Consider the following 22,666-nt stretch of genomic DNA (forward strand, 5'->3'; position numbering starts at 1 on the left):
TGATGAACATGTTCGCCACTACGAGAAATAATTTCACTAGACATTCTCTACCTTATCGACATAAAAATTATAAAATAAAGAGCAGTGGTTATATAAAAATATCTTTTATTCGCATTCTAATTAACAGTCTCTCGCTTTTATACTGATTTTTTAAATATTTACACTATTAAGTTTCCTTGTGCTGATTAACAATGTTATCATCAGATAATGTAATATCAAAGGAGTGCTCAGTGTTTTTTCTGACCACAGGAGTAAATCCCAGGTTTGTACGTCGGTAAAAATGGTACATATTGGGTCCATTTCCACCTGAAAGAAAGAGAAACCATTGGTAACCGATTTCATCTTTTTGCGGATAAGACGACGAAGTTTCTGAAATCCAAGAATATAATAATATTCATTCACCTTCGTAAAACATTCATTCCAAATGGAAAATCAAATGTGTTCGGCACGTATTCATCTTGCTCTTCTTTCTCATCTTTGCCGGCATCTAGTTCCATTTGATTTGCCCAAGCTATGAGACCACGTTCTTCCGGAGTACCTTAAATTAAAAAAATAATTGTATTAAACTGTAACCTTTTTATTTGAAAAGAAAGAGAACTTATACCTGGTATAATATTGTCCAGTAAACACCCTACTATACCCCCAACTAGGATAGTTGTACTAAGTAACACAGAAAGCACACCATCGGCTATTTCATTCCCAGTTTGGATCACATTTGAATGTTTAATCATCCACTTTGATAAGACCTGAAAAGATACCAAAGTATGTTAATGATTCTTTGAGACAAAAAGGCTTCTTTCATTGAGAATCTTACTAATGGGAAGAAGATGGAGAATCCAAGGATGTATAGATTCCTCGCTGAATTTAAGTTTATGTATTGCAACGCAGATAGACCTAGAAAAAAGAAATCAATCACGTATTCTATTGATTGTTAATTAATTTTTCTAATAATATGCCTGCCTTCGTTATAACGCACCAAAAGCGGAAATCATTCCAAACATCACACAAAATATTCCACCCACTATGGGCTCAGGAATGATTATAAAAATGGCACCAAACTTGCTAATCAATCCTTGTAGAATCATTAGTGCGCACGCCCACTGGATGACTCTACGGCTGCCAACTTTTGTAACACCTGTTAATGTTTTATTTAAACATTATATGTACTAAACTATACTCATGTTTTATTTACAATATTGTCCAGGTTGGTTTTTTCCTGTCTAACGTCGGGAAAACAAAAGTTCACCTATCGTTCCAACGTTTTCTCCGAAGGTGTTTGTGCCATTTCCACTTCCCCAGAGACCAGCCAACATGGTACCAAGCCCCTCCATACCTATACCTCGGTTAATAGCATGAACTGGTGGCGGAGGAGCACCTGAATTTCATTCATAAGAGTATTTCTTTAAAATTTAATATTTGTTAATATATCTTGTAAACTATTCGAAGGCTAATTCTTACCACACATTCTTGATGTCGTTGGATAATAACTGATAGATTCCACTGTACACGCTAATACCCCAGCTAACATTCCAAGAACCCCTGACAAACTTACTGTCGGTACTCCCCACTGACCAGGATACGGTACCCTGAACCATGGGGAATTGTTAATGATTTTTAATTTACTATCTGCCCTGGCTGGATGACCGACTGGTAACGCATCGGTCACGGTTAAAATTATGCAAATTATCCACATGACTATTATGGTTAAAAGCACCTACGGTAAAAAAAAGTATTTGTAATAATCTCTGCATTTCTAAGTTTAATTGTCTTTCATACCGGGAATAATTTGAACAGTTCGAACCAGACGATTCGTACTCCTTGACCCTTGCGATACGTTAAAATCGGAAATGGCACGTTCACCATTATTTGTGAGTACATCGTTAACATCAGTATAGTTCTGTAATACATAAGAAAAATATGAGATTTCTATCTAATTTATTTGTTTAATTAGGAAATTTACCCGGCTGCAATACCCCAGTGTTGAGACGCTGCATCGGCTGCATTTTCGAATAAGGATAATCCAACTAAGGAGACGGTCGGTACGATCGTCAGAGGTGTTATAAATTTTAACAAGTAACCAATGATACCTATTGAAGAATATATGTTAAGTAGATGATAATTGGAATTCGAGAGACAGTTTACACGAATGTTTTTTACCTCCAAATCCGACAACAACTTGGAACAAAGCGGAAACGGCGATAGCACCCGAGAGTTCTCTCATTCTAACTTGCCATAATTCTGTGCGATTTTCCGCGGACATTTCATCTAATACTTCCGGCGCTGGACACTTCCATTGGGGTAAACTTAATATCGCCAAAGTTGGGACTAGAAACGATATAGTTCCTCCTTGTACTAATGGTAATCTATGACAAAGAATATTAGACGCAGTTAGACATGTTCTAAAGTTCTGAAGGCAGTTCTAAAATTTTATCTGTAGAAAGTTAAGAAACTTGAGCTACTAATTGTAAAATAAAATTGAAAATTAAAGAAGCGTATTTTCCATCAATTGAATTACAAGATCTCGTTGACTACGTATCAATAATAAGTTCCAGTAGAGTAATTTTCTCGCAATTAGAATTACGAAACTCGGCTCTTTTTATGTCGTAAAATCTGGGATAAAATGTAAGCAGTATCCTTCCTGGAACCAGTCAAGGATCTTTAATGGTTCGTAAATCTTATTTAACAAGAGTACTGAACAATCATCGTGACAGTAAAGCCTAAAAAATTAGCATTAGAAACATGCTGCAGAAACAAGTAACAAGCGTGAAACACGCATAAAATATCAGCTACCGATTATAGCTATTCACATTCAACCTTGATTCAATCCTAATACTTTATATCCATCTACAAGTAGCACTTTAATCAATTTTCATCGGTTGAAAGTTTTTATATAAGATAAATACTTATCGCGAATATCAGATTGTCCAAAAATCACATAATTGATTAATAAACATTTCAGTACAAGAGTTTCAATATCTATCCTCTTAAATAAATTACATTCACAGTATCTTTAAGATACATTCCGTAATAAGTAATCAGGATTTAGTATTTTATCGACGATAACAAAGTGAAAGACACTCGAGTCTTAATCCTTATATCTGCAGATCCTAAACTACAATTATCTGGTGATAGTAAAACTGATTATATAAGTAATTCCGGTCATTTTTGTTACCTGCAACCGATAGTGGTTTGCAAGAGGGTCACCAATCCAGTGACAAAGATCATAGTAGAAATAATATAACTCCTAGCTGGGTCATCCTCGGCCATACACAATGCTGGGCACAGGATGAAAGGGATCGAAACGATAGCTCCTATCATGGTCAAATAATGCTGAAAAACATGATATTAAATGTTTTAAATAATTCAAAATTGAAAGGTTTCTGTGTAAATACAAAAATTTACTTAATTATCTAAAAATGTAGAATTCAATTTTAACACAACTTATGGCAAGTACCTGTAAAGCCATGAACAAGCATAGATACCATGGTGGAACGTCGTCGATGCCATAAGTAAGATTAGTCTCCCTATTGCCTCCACTTTTAGTCGTCTGTGATGTGAAATTAGAATTTTCCACGTTCTAAAATAAAATAAAAAAATAAAATAAAGATACACATATTTTTTATCTAATTGCTTAGTAACTCTTCAGACTCCACCTCGGGAAGTCTCCCTAAATTAATTTATACTCAATTCTTTCTATGACACCTTGTATCTTATTATTAAAACGAGAAATTGGATTACATAATGCAAGAAACAGCTGGATAAGAGGAATAAATAATTGTATCACAGCGTTCATTGAGACGAAGTTACGTTGCCATACTAATTAACAGTGGATAACTAACTTAAACAGAAGTTTCTTTCCATCGATCGCGTAACTTTCTTATTTAAATCGATCATCGTTTTATTTATATTAAAAGGGATAATATAGTATAATTACAAAATAAGTAGTCTGTAAAAGAATTGACGATTTTAAAAAGGAAGATTTTCCTACGTTTTACTTTTCAAATTCCCTGATAAACTGGTTTAGAGCTGTATCGCTAATGAGCAGCATCAACCTTGACGATTTTTTATGTAATTATTTAAGCAAACAATCAATGATCGACTGTCATATAGTTTAAACGAACAATTATCACAATTACATTGTTAGAACCTCGAGAAGTAACGATAGAGTAATTTCGAACCTGTTTCTTTTTTTTTATACAATTTCAATTTTCTATTCAACGTATTAATTAATTCGCGAAGGTCATATTTAATGACGAGAAATTGAATGTATCTTGTGATCTAGAATTCTTAATCGCTTCATCGTTTCATTGCTTGTGATAGTAAACGCCTCAATTAGAATCTAAACACGTGTCGACTGTACTATACTTTCAAAGATCACGACCGTTCAAGTTCACGATCAACTTTATGCTCTGCTATTATTCGGTATCTCTCAATTTTCGGAGGCTCTTGAAGACAAAATTTTTTGTAATTACTGTTATTTAACACGTTGAACACCATGGGGGTCACCGGTGACTTTACGCACGCCTGAATAATTAAAAGAAAACAATAGAAAAACATTATTTTAAGTAACATTGCTATGGTACAAATAATGTGAAAGCTTGAAAACGGAAAGCTTGAAATTCGAAATTTGAAAATTAATTATTACTATTCTTAGTAATTAGAGCTTTAATAGGTCCCACAAAAAATGCCCCATTTCATTATGGCGTTCAACGAGTTAAGTCTTGGAGAATGTAAAAGTGTTAAATAAGGTACAGAAATACATATAGCCAGCTTAAAAAGTTACTACTACTCTTTCTGTTATATTATCTGCGATATATTTAAGTTAAACGACACTGCGACTCGAGGTTTGACAGTGGCTGGTGCTATTTAATTAATTGCTCTGTTGAACGGTATTTAAAATATTATTATAAATGTTATTTCAGTGTTCCTACCAGCTGTACTTCGTTCGGTAGGTTTCTAGTAGGTACACTGTTTGTATTCACGGAAACATAAACGAAGTATTAATAGGAATAATAGAAAACTATCTGGCAGTTACAGTGATGCTTACAATAATCTGTAACTATCCAAGTACCGTGCCAAAATTATTTTGAAATATATCTTCGAATACATGAGAGGAATAAAGTTTAATAAATTTTCATTTCCTAAGATACCACGATGGTGATAATACGTAAGTAGTTTGACAGAAAAATATCCGCGTGTACCTGAATTTTATAATAAAAGAAAAATGCTTCTGTCACAGTTAACTACTCACCACCTCGGTCATTTGTATTCCGTTATCAAGCATTTTGAAATCGCGCTTCGTACGACACGTACATAAACGGGTTCAGTTGTTTCGATTAAAAAAAACTACACCTAATCCCGTGGTTAAAAAACATTAAAAAAATTCTGGGGACGATTCTCCGGGAACCGCCAACCGCGGTGTGGAAGCTCTGCTCCGTTTGACGCGATTCAGAGCGAGAACAACCACGTTCCGGCGACGTTAGCGACGAACTGTGTCAATAGATGCCATCGCTCCTTAATTTATCACTAAATGCTTGGTCAGAAACAAGCCGTTTACTGTTGTTAGGAATTCTTCATCGTTTCGATCTTGACCCTTGAAAGAAACGGATTAAAAATTAGAGGATGGCATACCTGATCTGTAGAATTGATGCGGATGAAGCCAGATCGTTTTAAACCGTAATTAAAAATTGAAATACTTCAGGGATTATTAATTTTTATCGACATTGTATACTGAGACTTTTATGCAGAATGACCTAAAAAAAAAAAAGATAACTTTAGCATAGTAATAATATTATAAAATTAAATCAATTTTAAGCCCACGTGTCAATTACTTGCCAAGGAATTCTGTCTGTATAATCGTAGATTGATAAAAATAATATTATCTATAGTTTGGTACGAAATCGAAATAAACAGGTACTGATAGAGATTTAGTTGCTTTATCGACTTTGTTATGTGGGTCGTTGATCGTCGCTGAATCGCTGATTAAACGATCATTGGAAATATTTTTTTTCAATCTCCTTTTATATTTTAAGATAGACATCTCTGCAAGTACGATATGTGAGGCGGAAATTCTGTGGCCTTCGAGAAGATTATTAAATGAAACTTTAAGTCCTGGTCTGCGGCTTTTAAGTATATCTTCTGACAATAAATTCGCACGTTGAAGAAAATCCGAGTCCAGACTATTATCTGTGAAAACATCGCTTTGATAAAGGACAATAAAATTGATGTATATTTTAGAGTAACGAGTTTGCTAAACAACAACTACCTATCTTCAAGATTTAATCTAATGATTATAACATACTTGTGTAAATAATGCAAACTGCAAGAAAGATAAATAGAAACTGATAGCGTTTATAATGGATTAAAGTAAGATACTGATAGCGTAAAATTTAAATAGTGGAGGCGCTGAAATCAAAATATGTAACCTCAATCAGTAACTACTGATACAACAAGATTGAATATACCTTTATTTCCGAGGGTTCTTGAACTTGTTCATCTAAAACGAGCGGAATCTGCTCTATCCCAGCAAATAAATGTGAAACACTTCGCACTGCAATAATCTAATGCAAGTAAACGATAACAATATATTGTTTCGATATGTCACCGATACCAGACGAGGGCTTAATTATGAACTTTGGTGGCGCCCCACATCAATTGTAGATTAATTGTAAAATTAACTCGCAACTGAAAAGACACATCTTTTACTCCTTTGGTTCCATTTTTTATTAAAATAATTGTTTGACACACCTATATTTTAAAAAGACCGCCATAAATAAAAACTGCTCAATAAGTTACCGACCGGGTTTTTTGTACGCGGGAAGGTTAGCGCCATCTATTAGGAGGCGGCGGAAACTACTTGTTGAATAGTTTCCGCCGGCTTTGTATAGATGGAGCCAGGGTCGAATTTTAAAAATAATTTATGGCGGTTTTTTTAAAATACAAGTTTATCAAACAATTATATTTTTCGGTCTTGTGCTGATTGTAACTGATTTCTAACAAATGAAATCAAAGGGTGTCAAAATTGTGTCTTTTCAGTTGTGAGTGCGAAGTGTGGTAGAAGAGGAAGTAGTAAGACAGACACGACCATTATACTAATTGTGCTCTCTAAATGCCGACCTAATTTTACCTGGGGGTATCTGGAACCCTTGAAATCATTACCTATTCCAAAATCTCATTCAATGATGGCGCTAGAAATTCAATGTATAATAAAAAACAATAAATAAATATAATATACTGAATTATAATTTGCATCTATTGACATTTAATATTTTAAAATCAATACTCTGTAAATTCTATACATTTATATTAATATATAAGAATCTATAAATTTTGTATACCCATATTTTGTACCTTATGTATTTTATATTCAAGATAAAAAGTATAATTCAATAATATAAATTTCATGTGTTCATGTAATTTGAAATTAAATAACCGGAATTATATGTTTCCTGCACTGTCTGTAAAATATTTTACTTCATGGCGAATCACGACTTATAACAATATCGAATTCTCAGCAAATTTTTATGAGTGCTTAGGAAGCATTTCGTGTATGTTCAATTAATTAATAAACAACAATGATTAATATTTAAATCATTAAATCAGTTATATAGTTTAATAAACCATTCGAAATGAAATGTCGAAGATTCGCATAGCTTTCACAATTAGGAGATACATGTAACAATCAATAATATCCCATTAACTTTTTATTAATATATAACAAACAGGATGGCTAGTAGAGAAACATCAATTAATTCGAAAAACTCGGATGATCATACTGTTGAGGTTTGTATAATGTCTAGTTTTCCAAAATAATTTTAATGATATATAATACAGGTATACTTTTTTTTATTTGATTTAAATTTACTAAAGTTTTGTCTTTCAACCCACAACTTCCATATACATGAAAGTTATTATATTTATAAAGACATAACTTTATTTTAGACATTGGCAGAAGTCTTCAGATGTTTCATTTGTATGGAGAAGCTGAGGGATGCACATCTGTGTCCCCATTGCAGCAAACTGTGTTGTTATACATGTATCAGAAGGTGGCTCACAGACCAACGTTCTCAATGTCCTCATTGCAGAGCTTCCTTACATTTACATGAATTAGTAAACTGTAGATGGGTCGAGGAAGTGACCCAGCAGTTGGATACTCTTCAAGCTGTTGGTATCTCCAACTCTAGACACGACGATTCAAATAGGGATAGGTAGTCTATTTGTAACTTTTACTTTGAAAATTGCAATTACTTATTTAGCATTGTATTAACATCTACATGTTTCTGAAACAGATGTACTGTACATCATGAGAAGCTATCTGTTTATTGTTGGACCTGCCGCAGATGTATATGTCATCAGTGTGCTCTGTGGGGTGGTACTCATTCAGGGCACACTTTCAAACCATTAGAAGAGGTGTACGAACAGCACGTTACACAAATAAAGGCAGAAGTTGGGCAATTAAAGAGAAGATTGATGGAATTAATCAGCCTAGTTCAGGAAGTGGTATGCGTACATTTATACAAAATATTATTAAGTCAGTATTTCACGTTCAATTTTTCACCAGGAACGAAACGTGGAATCTGTAAGAGCTGCAAAGGACGAGAGAGTAAGAGAAATTAGAAATGCTGTAGAATTGATGATAGCACGTTTGGACTCTCAGTTGAAAGCTAAATTATTGACGTTAATGGGCCAGAAGAATTCTTTGACTTTAGAGACAGAACAGTTGGAAGCTTTATTGCAAGAAGTAGAGCATCAGTTACATACGTCTACTCGTTCGGAACTTATACTGAAAAGTTCAGATATTTCGAGGATGATACATCAAGTACGAAAGAAACCAATGACTAGTTTTGTTACTGCTCCTGTTCCAGCTGATTTTCACAGGTAAAAAATCAGTTTTTAAAGAAATCAGAAGAGTAATAATCTATTTATTGTTACAGTGAAATTGTACCGGGGTACGATAGCGCCACATTTGCAATGCAAAATTTTACACAATTACAACTAAAAGCCGACCCAGTGTATTCAGCACCTTTGCACGTTAATGGGCTGTGCTGGAGATTGAAAGTATATCCGGATGGGAATGGTGTTGTACGCGGAAATTATTTATCTGTCTTTCTAGAATTAAGCGCTGGTTTACCAGAGACATCGAAGTACGTGTGATCAAGTATCTTTATTTTAAAGATATAAGAATTGGATTTCCTTATAGCAACTGAAATTTCTTTTTTTAGATATGAATATCGAGTTGAAATGATCCACCAAGGATCTCGTGACACAAGTAAGAACATCGTACGAGAATTTGCATCCGACTTTGAAATCGGTGAATGCTGGGGATATAATAGATTTTTTAGATTAGATTTACTTGCCACTGAAGGATATTTAAACACAGAATTGGATACTCTTATATTAAGGTATGTTAAATGTTCTTGAACTATAACACTAATTATAATACAAATATGAATAATAGATTTCAGGTACGTCCACCAACGTTCTACCAACGGTGTAGAGACCAGCAATGGTACATTAGTCAATTAATAACAGTTCAAAATCAATATGCTACTCAAATCAACGAGCTGAAAGAGGTAATAACTTCAAAGTATGTAATATAATAAGTTTGTTGACAATTGAAACCCATTCTCTTTGTAGAGACTGGCAATAGAAATATCACGGAATGCTATGGCAGCAACCAGAGTACCTAGTGGAGCTACATTATGTGGATCAGCATCAAACATAGTGCCTGTGATGATTCAGCAACAATCACAAGCTGCTGGAGATCCAATAGTCAATTCTAATTCTACTCGTTCAACTGAAACATATCCAAATGGTTCATCTACAAGGTAAATTAATTTCAAATAGAGTACTTTACGTTTGGATGATCTATTTTAATTTTTTTGCTGTAGTAGATCAGTGCAGAATGCGGTTCCAGGAGGAAGTAATAACAGTTCTCTAACGGGGGATCAGTTAATGCCCATGTGTGAACTAGTAGATCTTTCAAATATGTGTCCCCTTGGCTCTACTTCAACGTTGTCCTCTGTATCATCTAAAACAAGCTTGAAGCAACGTAGAATGAATTTTTTAAACGTTGTTGAAGCTGAATCACCCAATGTACACAACGCGAATGATGTCGGTTCATCAGGAGATTGTCCGGCAACCGATGTCCATTCTCCACCCCTGTCTTATCCGTCTCCGACGGTGCTCAATCAACAACCATCGAATCGTCTGTCTAGTAGTAGCAGTAGTGATAGTGGAGTAGGTTCTTCAAAGTTATTATAAAATATTTATGTATTTATTCATAATTTAAAATGATACTATGTTGGATTACAGGAATTAAGTGAGCACGATATATACTTAGATGAATGTGAACATAACGAGCCGCATTTAACACTTCTGGATGATAATTCTAACGATGAAAACGATGTAGATGATGAAACTATGTCAGGTATCACACAAACTTTGATTATTTTATTAAACAGGATATACCACGTTGAAAATGGTATACTAGTAATGTTACGTACATACAATATTGTATATTAACATAATAATGTCGCTGATATTGCTAAATTAGGCGCAAGTTCAAACAGAGGTTCTGTAGGAGATGTACAGAGAGACAGGCAAAGAGAAAGCAAGTTAGATAAAGGTGCCGAAAATGAAAAACCCACGAATGAGAAACCAGACGAAGATTTTGTGAAAGAAAATCCTACTCCTCATACTCTTGATTACTTTCAAACTATTTCATAAGAAAATTTCTCCTTTTTTCAAATCAGTCTCTCCCTTACTGTTTTTGGTTTTATAATGAAAAATAAATATTCCCGTGAATGTACCGTAACGATCGAAGTTATAGGAAAATCAAATGCTTCATTTATATTGCTTATTTTATCAAATTTCAAGTAACTGATTTATAAACTTACGTATTTTGCATTAGTCAAAGTAGGATAATGTTTAATAATTATTCGTAATTTTTAAATATATGTACGTGTAATATCAATTACTGTATATTTATAGGAGAGAATGATGTGGAAGTAGCAGAATCATTAACGTTATGGATTCAAAATAAACAGCGTACAAAGCAACAGAGTAACCGGGACAATACAGGGGATACCTGCAGGTGTGTATTTTCATAATCAAAAATATTTTGTCGGTAATATTTTCAGAGAATTTAAATTAATATAAATAATGTTGTAGATTACGTGGCAATGATAGTCTAGAAGATGAAATAATGTTGCTACATTTATTCGAAATGCAAGATCGAAATTCTGCCTGGCCTCCTTTGTGCTTCAACAGCCAACACGTGGATGATTCTGATTCAAGGACGTGCTTAACAAATCTACATCATAACTCTAGCCCCTTGCACTGTAACGCTACACTGCCAACCCATGGATCATCTACATTTTCCCATAAGCATAGAGAACTTGAATCAGTATGCAACGAACAATTTTCGGATAAACGATCTACCTGTCCGTCTCATCTTTGTCAGCCTCAAGTGATGTGCAATGGTAGATCTAAATTAAGTCAATTATCTAGTATCTGTCAGCAAGATGTATCCGGATTAACAGCTTGTGGAAGTCAGACTAGATCTGAACCTGCGACTCGTTCAAATTCAATAGACTGTGAAAAAGATCTTCCAAAAATGTCTGTAGTTAATAAAGTAAATCATGAAGTAGAGACAAGTAGGTCGGATTTGATAGTACCAAGTGGTAAGTGAAAGATTAAAAATATCTTCATTATTTATTTGTGTCTGTAATATGCAATACTACGTACCTTTTTAGTAGTATTGGACAGTAACAAAATTGTATCCAAACATTTATTATCACGACGACAATCATCACCGTCGTCGTCCACTAATGTTGGTATTGTAAATAACGAGAATAGTAAGATATTTGAGTTCGAACAATTACTTGAAACTATTCAATTATCTCCGATATCTCAAAAGGACACTGCCAGCTGTTTCAATAAATTAAGGTACAAACCTTTCTTAATGTAAAGGTATAAGTAAGTTTTTAATATAGTTTAACAATGGTGGATTATATACAGGAAAAATATTTCACCTGATGGAAAAAGCAATGGTTGCACTGCTACTAGTATTAAATCCACTGCCCTCTCATTAGGACCTGATGTTCCATCATCTTCTACAAGCAGTACAACAGACGCTGTACCGAGCCCCAACAATTACAGCTGGGCTCCAGCACTGTACCAACACAAGCATAGTAAATGCAGTTCATTTTGTATAGTATGCAATATATATAATTGATACGGAGTTCTAAAATATTTTTAACAATTTCAGGTCAGAAAAATATTTTAGAGGCTACTATGCAAATATCTTCTAACGATACTTCTAATAAATGTACTGCTGAAAAGTAAGTACATTTTTCTATTTGTTGATGAAATATTGTTCTTAGTCTTTTGTAATTGCATTATATCATTTTTATTACAGATCGTTAGAGGAAAGTAATTCATGAAGTTCCCTTTAAAGTGCATCTGTTGTATTTAACGTTACAAATATACTGTGATTTTTTATTTATCTATACATTAATATTATTAAAACTAGTAAGAATTAGAAATTTCATTTTTGAATCTGCTAACATGGTAAGTGTAATGTTCAAATAAATTCAACGTTTTATAGCAAGTATTAAATTTTATTAATGAACACGAAATAATACGTGTATCATTTTATAAATATTGAATAAATAATTCCGTATTTGCTATGAAACAATTTGTTAGCTGTAACTGAATATTAGTAACCAGTCGATTCTTCTTTCAGCTTAAAAAGCATATAAAGAAAATCTGACAAATATCATTCCATATTAAATAGTTCAATTTACATTATTTAACATTATTTATTATATGCGCGTATATTACACTTTCAGAAAAATTCATGTATTAATATATTGTATAGTATCAAAATACTCAGTATGTTTATTTTTTCAATGGTTATGGTGTTACAAATATAGAGAAAAGAAATTTTGTGTTGTTTTTATGTGGTTGATTATCAATATATATATATATAAAGCGAGCACAGCCCATGACAGAAAAATAAAATAAAGACCACAATTAAATAAATACCTTCATCATTCTACTCGTTATATAGTTAAATCTTATTTAATGCTATTCTGAAACTCGTTGTACATTATTTATTAAAAATTTATATACTAAAATTGAAAAATACAATTTAACTACTGTTTGTAGATCAAGAATTGATACTTAACAAAGCGTTGTTATAAGAACATGGACTACTTCTCATTCTCATTACAAATAACAGTGTATTCAATACACATTTATATCACATATGAACTGATTTAAGAGTTAAAAGTTGTTCTACGTTTTTCGAATTATCATGTAGCATTGGTGATAAATGTTATCAATGAGCAATAGTGTGTATGCATTTACATACTTAACTGTATTATACATATAATCGAAAACTTTTATGTATATATGTATAGCCTACTAAAATTTTCATATACATATACAATTTTACACCTATGTTCAGTACTAAAAAAGAAAAATTTTTCTGATTTTTTTATTTACAGTAAATGCATAGAAGCTTATTAAAAAAAAATCGTGTTTTTTTTTTTATAGAAATACGATTTTCAGCACTATCAATGAATATAATACAGAAAAAAATATTTATCTTATTAACTTGCATTTTAATTGGAAAAATAAATAAAATATTAAGTGGTATTACGCGACATTTCGTGTTTAGCAAGCAATTCATTGCGAACTTTTTCATCTTCTGGATACTCTCTCGCTTCTTCTTCGTTTGGTACGTAATGAGTACCATTAAATTTATAAAAATACCTACCAATCGCATGATGATTTATCCATTCTGGATTCGAAGCGAGTTGCAAATTTTCTAGCCATAAATTTAGACTATTTTAGAATATTTCACTTTTCCTAATTTGTAAAATAAGAAACCATAGATGAAGCATTACCTTGAGCCACATACTGACACGATCCATCGTCCACAAATACGTTATAGAATGTATCTGCGTCTACGTTCATTTCATTCCATACGTTCATCCGTTTAGGAGACGGCACGAGGCGTGCATCCCATCCTGTTATTACACACAGATATCCAAGTACTTTATGTTTCATTATCAATCCTATCGCATATTTCACGCCTGGCACTCTTTCCTTCGGTTTTACTTCTTCCTAAACATATATATAATTATTACTGAAATATTTTAAAGAAATTTAGCAAATAAAAATAAATATTTGTTATCATTCTTACTTCCAACTGCAAATTTTTGTGACATTGCTGAATGTTTTTAAACCTTTGGGAAATATCATTTGCCTGTCCTCTTGATGTCAGTTCTGAATCCTAAGAAGTTTTAATAAGATTTAAATTTTTTATACCAATACTGTCTTTTGTAAGGTATTGTATAAACTTGATAAAATACTTTTTGCATATTTTCTACGATTTTCACTAATTCGGTTAAATCCATATCCTGTAAGAGGTATATACGACCTAGTTGTAAAATTATGTCTGTATCACTTGGTTCTATCATATATCGAAGCTCGAGAGCTGAACGCAGTCTTGCAGTTCTGATGTTTATCTGAGTATGTTGTCTAGCAGCTGTTTCTATGTTACTTGCCATTTTTGTTATTACCTATTCAAAATTAAATGATAAATTTAAACAAGGATACCGAGTAACAGTTTGTAATTCTAAGATACAAACCTCTACAGCAGATGCTGGTTCATGGACGTTATATTTTGCTATTGGACATTTAGAATCACCGATTCTTGGACAATCTTTCTTAGTTAGAAACTCGCCACCATTGAAGACGTCGATATAAAAGTTTTCCTTGTCTTTTGATTTTGGACCACTGTAATAAAACATTGCAATATTTCTTAAGATAGAAAATAAATAAAAATGTGAATTAAGCCACTGGAAACTCACTATGTTTCCTTCCATCTTAACAAAAAATGTGATGGAAAACTAACAGGCTCACACCGTATACCGAGTCTTCGAGCAACGCTTTCAAATACTATTGCTAAAGTAATAGGAATCCCGCATTTATGCTCTAAAACCTATAACAACCCATATTATTGTTTACAAATAAAGATGACATTAACAGTTTATCATCATAACTTATATCAACTTACACGATCTATAAATGAACTTTCTAAGGAATAATACATTGCACTATTCCCATAGAACCCTAATTTCTGAAATAATACTTCACACAATGCATTTGTTACTTGTTTTGTTTCTGTAATGCTCCACTGATTGTCATCTATAATATTATTTTTCCATTGAATAAACTGCTCTTCTGGAGTTGAAAATATAGAATGATTTGGATATTGTTCTCTCAGTAAGTCTTTGGTTTGCTGTGCAATATTATCTAAGGCTGATGATACTGATGAGTACGATACATCTCTTTCTGGCTGACTCCAATGTGCTACAATAGTTGCACCGTATTCTAAGGTTTGCTCTTTTGCTGGCAGAGATATAAACTTTTGCCACTCGTTTTTCAAGTGACTCTGTTTCAAATATCGAATAACTTTGAGAGCATAATATCTGTGTGTTAAATTGCTTGCCCTAAAAAAGTTTTGTAACAACAGAAGTCATATTTGATGTTCTAAATTGTAATACGATAAATATACTTACATAGCAGGATATCTGATTAAGCTCATAAGTTCATCTACAAGAAAATAGTAACCTAATGGGTGAGCTCCTTCTTCTGGATGAAACAAAGGATTATATTCTTTAAATTCAACATCAGACAACTCTTGCTTTCTGAAATGTTTACTGGACATCATAGATAAATGATCAATTAACTTTCTCCTGGTGCTGAGACTAGCTTTTATCTCCTCCTTCCAAACCAACATTTGATTCTCTAATCTCTGATTTGTCTGATATGCTTCCTTTAAAAGCGGCCATCTATTATTTAAGGAACAAACTGTTTAAGTTTCTCAATAAATATGTAAAACATTTTTTTGTTCACTATTATAAAAGATAATTTATAGTGTTTACGAATGAAGGTTACAACGTGAGGTAACATGTTTGTATCATCTGTTAGAGTAGCAATTTATTTAAAATAGCTAAAAGTATACCTTTGAAAAAATTTTGTCTTCCAAAGTTTATTACTGTCGTTGACAATTTTATACAAATGTTTGCATGTCGAGCTGAAATTAACCACGTCGCAAAAGTTCAGGCGTTTATCTTCCAAGATGTACACGATTATTTCTTCAGGAAATGAAGTTATTGCGTTGCTTGCCATTTTTACAATTTACACCTATGTAATCTAATTGAAATTATAGAACAAATCTATATAATAACCTCTAATTAAACACCTTTCTACTCTGTATCTGTCATCATTCTGTCACATCAGTAGCTTCTTTGGAGTTCAGAGCAGTTCAGAGGTTGAATCGATAAAACCACTAGGATAAGGGCGAAGAACGTAATTATGCGTTTCGCGCAGTGATGTTAGATGGGATAGGTTATTCCGCGTATGCGCACTAGTCGTTGAGTAGTTTTAGCGATTTCCCGTTAGATGGCGATAATACTCCTTTCTTGCAGAATCCAGTCGATAAGTCGTTGAGTAGTTTCAGCCGTTTTTGTATAGATGGCGATAGGGTCGAATTAAAAAATTTTAATTTATGGCGGTCTTTTTAAAATATAAGTTTGTCATACAACTACTTTAATAATTTTTCGGTATTGTGCTGGTTCTAACTGGTTTATAAACAATGAAATCAAAGGAAGCCAAAATTGTGTTTTATCAGTTATTAATACGAGTTGTGGTAAACAACGGACTGATAAAATAGGCAAGACTGTCGGAGTATGCAGCGTTTATTTTACTTATTTCTTGAACTTGTTCTGTTTGTTTATTAAATTTATTTCAAATTTAGTCTTCTTTATTTTAATCTGTCCTAACATTAGCTGCACATGCAGACTTAACCGTAGCTGGGGATATCCGGAACCCTTAAAATCATGATTCCTCGAGAACAAAGACATGTCTAGTCTTTTTATATCTGTAGTCAGTGCCTCAATATTTATATATAGTAAAAACGAATGTGTACCATAACCTATCTCGTTGTTTAGGCTTTATTGTAAATAGTTATTCCATTAATTAATATTTCATATATTTCTCTATATGTTTGATAACGTTGTGAGAAAGTAAAAGCAAAGATTTTTGAAAAATGGATGAATTAGGTGAGCCTATGGACGTGGAGGTAGAGCCAGCAACTGATGACAGCAAAGTTGTTGATTCTGCTGAAACCAATGTAAAACCGTTTAATTTGAATGATGTACAAGTACCAGAGGTATTTAAAGATAGAGAATAATGACTTCTGTGTAATCAATAACAAAGTTTTCTAAGTTTTGTGTTATTCTTTTCATTTTTCCAATGCTTGATATAACAGGTACATTTAGACAGCCGCTATGAAAATCGTGGTGCTGCCTTTACAACAGGTATAGACATATTTAGTAAAGAAGAAAAAATCAAGATGGAAGAGAGGGCTAAACGTTTTGGATTAACAGACAAGATAAAAAACAATGTGTCGAACCAAGAGCAAGATTTGTATTCTAGGTAAAAATTCAGACATGTATTAATTTGCTGAACAAAATATGATCACTTTAATCTACTGTCTGTTATTTTCATTTTCAGTATGGGTGTTGCAGAAGATAATGAAAATACTAAGAATATTAGACTGAATGTGATACACATGAGGGGCACCGAAGATATGAGTACCAAAGATGTATTCAAGTATTTTGAGGACTATGCTCCAGCATCTATTGAATGGATTAATGATGTATCATGTAAAGGCAGTTTAAAGTATATTAAACACTAAAATAATAACACTTTACTAATATATAATGTATTCTAGGTAATATAGTATGGTTAGATAATGTGTCTGCAGCTAGAGCAATGTTAGGCTTGTCAAAAAAAATTGTGGGTTTAGAAAAGCCAGATCAAAAAAACACCAAATTATTTGATAGTAATCCAGATGAAGAAAATAATGTAACTAATAATGTTGAAATGGACGATGATGAAGCTCCAAAAGATACAGAAGGAGACTACATAAACATCAAGGATATCAGTTGTCCGTTACCTCCTGGTTTGTGGAGGAAGGGTATAGACTACCCAAAATCTAAAGCAATATTTCTCAGGTTCGCTACTAGAGCAGATAAGAAACAGCCAAATGCTGAAAAGATGAGTGAATATTATAAAAAATATGGAAACCCTAATTTCGGAGGTATCAAAGGAATTTTAACAGAATCTCGTAAGCGAATGTACAAACAAATTAAGCAGAATAAAAGAAAGTTCAAGGATGACTCCCAGGGAGATGTTAAAGATAGCAAACGCATAAAAAATCCATGGGGAGCACTGTCAGAAAGTTGGGGACTCAGTGACGCTATGGAGAACGATTTTGTCGAAAGAACCGAACCCAAGGAACAGGGGCGTAGTATAAAAGAAAGATTAGGTGTAAAGCAACCTCCAAAAGATTCAACACACGCGGATGAACGACAAGGCAGTTCTAGCGAGGGTGAAGAGGACTGGTGTAAAAGAAGTAAAGTGTTGCGAATGCGAATGCATGCAGACGACGAAGAAGAAAAAATACATAAACGTCGTGCGCAACTTAAACAAGTCTGTGAAATCTCCCACTATTTAAAATTATATAAACTGACAAGATTTATGTACTTATCATTATTCATTTGCAGACAATGTTAAGCACTTTAAACAAGGATAATGATTTACGTTCAAGGCTTGGCAAGTCGAGAAAAGGAATGCCTCAGTTTCGTGATGCGATTCAAGTAGTTGTAACAAATACAAACGCAGCTAAACCGAATCCATTAAAAGTTAACGATTCAGAGGTAATGGTCGTCGTTAAAATCTATAGTCTGAATTACAATTAGTGAAATCTAAGACATTGATCCTGAACACAGGGTGTTAATTTACGACAGTCGATTATGATATATCTTTTGTTTGTATATAGGAAGAAGATGGTGAAATTATAGAAGACAATGAAAGTCAGGAAAAAGAAGAAGGCGAATGGCAAGCGTCAGACGTAGAGGAGCATGAAGAAGAAGATGATGAAAATGAAGACTATAGCGACGATAGCGATAAACCTGCAAAGGAAGTACAAGGTCCTAAGGGCAGTGTGATAAAAGTAGTCCAGCATAAACCTCGCGTTGCTTCTACGGTATGGGCGAGACTAAATCACGTAAAAAGCGAAGTCATCGATAACTCTGTCAAAGACAGGTAATTGTAACAAATCAATATTTGTTTATATAAAAACTGTGTATAAAAACAGGATAAAATAATGTTTTATAGGCAACCAAAGGTACGAGATCTAAGAAGTACCTTAAAAGGTGATCTTCGATCCCGAATCGGCAATCACACTAGAGGCCGTTCTCCATTAAGGATAGAAGTGAAAAATGACAAATATACAGAGGAAGGAAGTGAAACGGAATAATTTTTAATCGAACTATCATAGTGTGAGATATGGTTGTGGTGATTCCGTGCAGGAGTGAAAACAGCATGGTGAAAACTTTCTAATTGGTATATAAAAATATATAAAATGCACTCATTACTCCGAACTCATTACGGTTTCATTAAAAAAAAATTGAAATAATACTGTATGATCTGTTTTACTAGATGGACGTATTTAGTTAGATTAAATCAATTAAATTTGGAATATTACAAAATTTTGTTTCAAATGTATATCGGAAATAGTTTGGTGCTATCAAATGAATTAGTTGCTTGAGTATATATGAGTTAAAAGTTTCGTTTTTTTGCAATTCATATATGCATTGACTGTTTAACGTTTAAAATGTTAATACCTTTTACATACCGATATTTTAGATATTTTTCTATCTATAATAAACGGGTAATGAGTGCTTCCTGAGATGTATATAGATATTGTCTAACATAAATGATCATACAAGTAGACTTTCATCAAATGAATGAGGTACTGAAAAACAAAGTATATTTTTAAATATTCGTTTGTACGATCGATGATATTTTCTTGAGAATCGTGCATTTTTAGTGATTGCAATATAATCAAATCATGTTGAAGAAAAAAATATTTTATAACAAAGTTGTATGCTGAAGTATGATAGAAGATTTTGCAGACGAATATTTAATTGATTATGCATCGAATCCATGGTAATGATCTTTTGATTTTTTTTTCTTTTTTTTTTTGAAACCAGTCAAAACTAGAACATCACATACTTAATGCTCAATAAGATTGTAAATAAAAAAATGGAATTATGCGAGTCGAATAGTTATACGTACAAAGCATTTAGGATATATTTTCCTTACGTATTTTGCGAATAATGAAATGTTTCGTAATCTGTAATTTCTCAGAATTGTACATTAAAAAAAAAATTTAATAACGGTGATGAATCCATAGTTTTCTGCGAGTACAAAACGCAGAATATAAATCTGTATGCAACTTTTTCACGTATCTGACGAAAGAAAGAATAGAATTATATAGAAAAAAACAGGAAGTAAGGATAACAATAATTGTGACTTCGATTCCGAATAATTGACCAATAAAGCCGCTTTTATATTAGCACAATAATACTTTGAATAGTCATTTTAAAATACAATAATTGATAATTACCATTTCAGTGCATACATATGTATAATATATGTATGTATATATGCAAGATATACATATATATAATATTTATCATTTACATGAATAACAATTATTCGGAGAAATGGCTAAAGTAATTAAAAAAAAAAAAAGAAAGATAGATTTCTTCTTTGAAGAACATAGTGGATTATCGGAATATTCTTTAGCCGCATTCATAGTTTACTTTGATTTCTCTACATGTTAATTTAATCTCATCTTTGTACTGTTCAATGTTTACAAACAGAAATGTCTCTCTACTGGAATAATTAACAAACAAAAAAAAAAAAGAAAGTTTAAATATCATTTCTCATAATGTTAAATTCTATGAATGCAGCCGAGGCACGAGGTAATTTAATGCATTAACAAACGAGATGAAATATCTTTGATATCAGCGTTAAATACTAATACCTATTATTACTATTAATTATGTGCTTTAAATCAAGCGTACCTATCTAAATTGTATTCCAAGTTTCCTTTTTTTAATACATTTTGTAAGATCTACTGATTAGGAAGTCAGGTGTTATTCTTTGGACACTTTGTAATCAAAAATATCAATCTCGTTTGTTAAAAGGCAATCGTGCAAGATATCAAGATTTCCATTCTTCTATCCTACGTAAAAACTGTGTTTGATGCATTTCTCTAATTAATATTCTTTTCTCTTTGTTGACCTGACGTCTCATCCTGTTCTTTTTTTTGTTATTTTTCTTTTATCGTAAATGACGTATAACATTTAAAATCCATAGACGAAATATTCTTTCAATATTTGGATATATATATAATATATATATATAAGATATGAATCGGCAACAACAACAAATACACGCAACGTTTAAGTATATTAGGCCTGATAATATTGATAATAGTTTCTATCAGTTGTATATTAAACGCTACATTATATCGTTGCTCGCATTCCATTTGAATCCTGTGCCTCTTTCTTCGCCGATAATGGTGTTCCAATGGTTTCTTTTTTTGATAAATTTTGATAAAAGTGCATAGAAGATCCTTAACGATACATAAAGTATTCTTGACCACAGCAAATTGACAATGTGCATTGCATTGATCTTTTATAGGGTTCAATGTAAAATTATAGTTTCCATTGATTAATAAGAAGAGAGAACAGACAATATTAATGGAATTCAAATTGTCGCTTTGTAAGATATATTTTAATACTTAATCTTCAATACCATATTTATAGTTCTTACATCTACAAACAATCAGAGATTTAAATGGTAATTTTAATCTGTTGATCCTAGATGAACTAGCAGGATGAATTTAGAGATCCACAAGCTTACTTCCAGTCCCTTTTTAGATTCTCTGACTTGTGCAAAATGTTAGGATCATGATTTACAGAGGTAATTCTTCATAGTATGTTGGAATAACAGTTGCAAAGGTCTATACTTCTTCCTATACTATAAAATATTTAATAACTACTTGACTAATATTTAGTATTCATGTAATTACAAAGTAAACCTTGATGTCCAATTTCAGGATCTCAATTTGTAATATAAAGAATCACCTATGTAATTCATTATTAACACTTTTTATAATCTCTAATTAACGGAAGTGGTGTGTTTCAGGTGAAATAGCGATTTTGGAACACCGATATCGTTCGTCAGGCCCAATAAATTTTCTACTCGTTCTTCTCGAGGCAGCTCGTGAAAATTATTCGACAAACATTTCGCAATGCTAATTTATCATTCGACGGTCGTCTCTCTGTCGCAACTGCTCTCGGTATTAACTTCTTAAATACGTACACACATATAATATTCATGAAATTCTGATACATAGCGACTGTACACGCAGAAAGAGTACGAAAAGACCGTCTGGAAATTAGTTTCACTTAGCACTCGAGAAATTCAGTTCCAAGTTATATGAAGACGAAATTGAAAGGGTACGAGGAAGAAAGGGTTTCATTCATCGTGTGTTCTTTTTTTGATAAACACCCTGTACAGCATAAAAATATTAAAGAAAATTGGAAGCTTCTCTAAGCTTTCTTCCTGTATTCCCTTTGTAAAACAGATACGCTCTGAACACATCAGAAATACTGAAAACTGCACATTTCTTAACTCAAGGCTCCTGAACCTGAAAGATTTT

General features: G+C 32.6%; 4 protein-coding genes across 9 annotated transcripts; 2 read left to right on the plus strand and 2 right to left on the minus strand.

Annotated features, from left to right (window-relative positions):
* Positions 1-88: 88 nt before the first annotated feature.
* Positions 89-6,909, minus strand: LOC114873207 (solute carrier family 23 member 2). 2 transcript variants are annotated; one of them, XM_029181283.2, is made up of 14 exons: positions 6,465-6,909; positions 5,632-6,186; positions 3,455-3,577; positions 3,173-3,330; positions 2,158-2,363; positions 1,961-2,087; positions 1,777-1,897; positions 1,459-1,714; positions 1,247-1,375; positions 977-1,135; positions 815-894; positions 605-746; positions 403-538; positions 89-306 (listed from the first exon to the last, which is right to left on the minus strand). In XM_029181283.2, exons 3-14 carry the CDS (start codon positions 3,464-3,466, stop codon positions 228-230), a joined length of 1,605 nt encoding a protein of 534 aa, XP_029037116.1. In that variant the 5' UTR covers positions 3,467-3,577; positions 5,632-6,186; positions 6,465-6,909; the 3' UTR covers positions 89-227. The 2 variants fall into 2 exon arrangements, with proteins under 2 accessions (XP_029037116.1, XP_029037115.1); XM_029181282.2 differs by lacking the exons at positions 5,632-6,186; positions 6,465-6,909 and adding an exon at positions 5,252-5,583.
* A 508-nt stretch (positions 6,910-7,417) lies between these two features.
* Positions 7,418-12,953, plus strand: LOC114873230 (E3 ubiquitin-protein ligase TRIM37-like). Of its 4 annotated transcripts, none has more exons than XM_029181333.2 (17): positions 7,418-7,782; positions 7,942-8,207; positions 8,289-8,499; positions 8,561-8,877; positions 8,934-9,143; positions 9,222-9,401; positions 9,458-9,572; positions 9,637-9,827; positions 9,891-10,239; positions 10,315-10,429; positions 10,556-10,627; positions 10,993-11,095; positions 11,173-11,684; positions 11,757-11,949; positions 12,022-12,194; positions 12,272-12,344; positions 12,422-12,953. In XM_029181333.2, exons 1-17 carry the CDS (start codon positions 7,726-7,728, stop codon positions 12,444-12,446), a joined length of 3,162 nt encoding a protein of 1,053 aa, XP_029037166.1. In that variant the 5' UTR covers positions 7,418-7,725; the 3' UTR covers positions 12,447-12,953. The 4 variants fall into 4 exon arrangements, with proteins under 4 accessions (XP_029037166.1, XP_029037169.1, XP_029037167.1 ...); XM_029181336.2 differs by having other exon boundaries at positions 11,760-11,949; XM_029181334.2 differs by having other exon boundaries at positions 9,894-10,239.
* On the minus strand, positions 12,946-16,385 carry LOC114873231 (F-box only protein 21-like). 2 transcript variants are annotated; one of them, XM_029181340.2, is made up of 9 exons: positions 16,269-16,385; positions 15,597-15,869; positions 15,092-15,527; positions 14,886-15,016; positions 14,664-14,811; positions 14,385-14,594; positions 14,216-14,305; positions 13,917-14,136; positions 12,946-13,837 (listed from the first exon to the last, which is right to left on the minus strand). In XM_029181340.2, the coding sequence occupies exons 2-9, from the start codon at positions 15,815-15,817 to the stop codon at positions 13,656-13,658; spliced, it is 1,638 nt and encodes a 545-aa protein (XP_029037173.1). In that variant the 5' UTR covers positions 15,818-15,869; positions 16,269-16,385; the 3' UTR covers positions 12,946-13,655. The 2 variants fall into 2 exon arrangements, with proteins under 2 accessions (XP_029037173.1, XP_029037172.1); XM_029181339.2 differs by having other exon boundaries at positions 16,043-16,370.
* A 140-nt stretch (positions 16,386-16,525) lies between these two features.
* LOC114873232 (nuclear cap-binding protein subunit 3-like) lies at positions 16,526-20,515 on the plus strand. The gene is made up of 7 exons (XM_029181341.2): positions 16,526-17,251; positions 17,351-17,517; positions 17,596-17,747; positions 17,816-18,576; positions 18,651-18,803; positions 18,926-19,191; positions 19,264-20,515. Exons 1-7 carry the CDS (start codon positions 17,129-17,131, stop codon positions 19,403-19,405), a joined length of 1,764 nt encoding a protein of 587 aa, XP_029037174.2. The 5' UTR covers positions 16,526-17,128; the 3' UTR covers positions 19,406-20,515.
* Positions 20,516-22,666: the final 2,151 nt, after the last annotated feature.

The sequence above is a fragment of the Osmia bicornis genome, chromosome 12 (genome assembly GCF_907164935.1).
Source record: "Osmia bicornis bicornis chromosome 12, iOsmBic2.1, whole genome shotgun sequence".
Classification (NCBI taxonomy): domain Eukaryota; kingdom Metazoa; phylum Arthropoda; class Insecta; order Hymenoptera; family Megachilidae; genus Osmia; species Osmia bicornis.

Coding starts and splice junctions, on each gene's coding strand:
- LOC114873232 (XM_029181341.2), top strand. CDS start 17,129: ATGGATGAATTAGGTGAGCCTATGGACGTGGAGGTAGAGCCAGCAACT. Junction 17,252..17,350: donor ATGATGTACAAGTACCAGAG/GTATTTAAAGAT, acceptor TTGATATAACAG/GTACATTTAGACAGCCGCTA. Junction 19,192..19,263: donor GATAACTCTGTCAAAGACAG/GTAATTGTAACA, acceptor AATGTTTTATAG/GCAACCAAAGGTACGAGATC.
- LOC114873231 (XM_029181339.2), bottom strand. CDS start 16,209: ATGGCAAGCAACGCAATAACTTCATTTCCTGAAGAAATAATCGTGTAC. Junction 15,870..16,042: donor AAGACAAAATTTTTTCAAAG/GTATACTTTTAG, acceptor CTTAAATAATAG/ATGGCCGCTTTTAAAGGAAG. Junction 14,595..14,663: donor AACCAGCATCTGCTGTAGAG/GTTTGTATCTTA, acceptor AATTTTGAATAG/GTAATAACAAAAATGGCAAG.
- LOC114873230 (XM_029181333.2), top strand. CDS start 7,726: ATGGCTAGTAGAGAAACATCAATTAATTCGAAAAACTCGGATGATCAT. Junction 7,783..7,941: donor CGGATGATCATACTGTTGAG/GTTTGTATAATG, acceptor ACTTTATTTTAG/ACATTGGCAGAAGTCTTCAG. Junction 8,208..8,288: donor GACGATTCAAATAGGGATAG/GTAGTCTATTTG, acceptor TTTCTGAAACAG/ATGTACTGTACATCATGAGA.
- LOC114873207 (XM_029181282.2), bottom strand. CDS start 5,284: ATGCTTGATAACGGAATACAAATGACCGAGGTG. Junction 747..814: donor TCTCCATCTTCTTCCCATTA/GTAAGATTCTCA, acceptor GTATCTTTTCAG/GTCTTATCAAAGTGGATGAT. Junction 539..604: donor ACTGGACAATATTATACCAG/GTATAAGTTCTC, acceptor TTTTAATTTAAG/GTACTCCGGAAGAACGTGGT.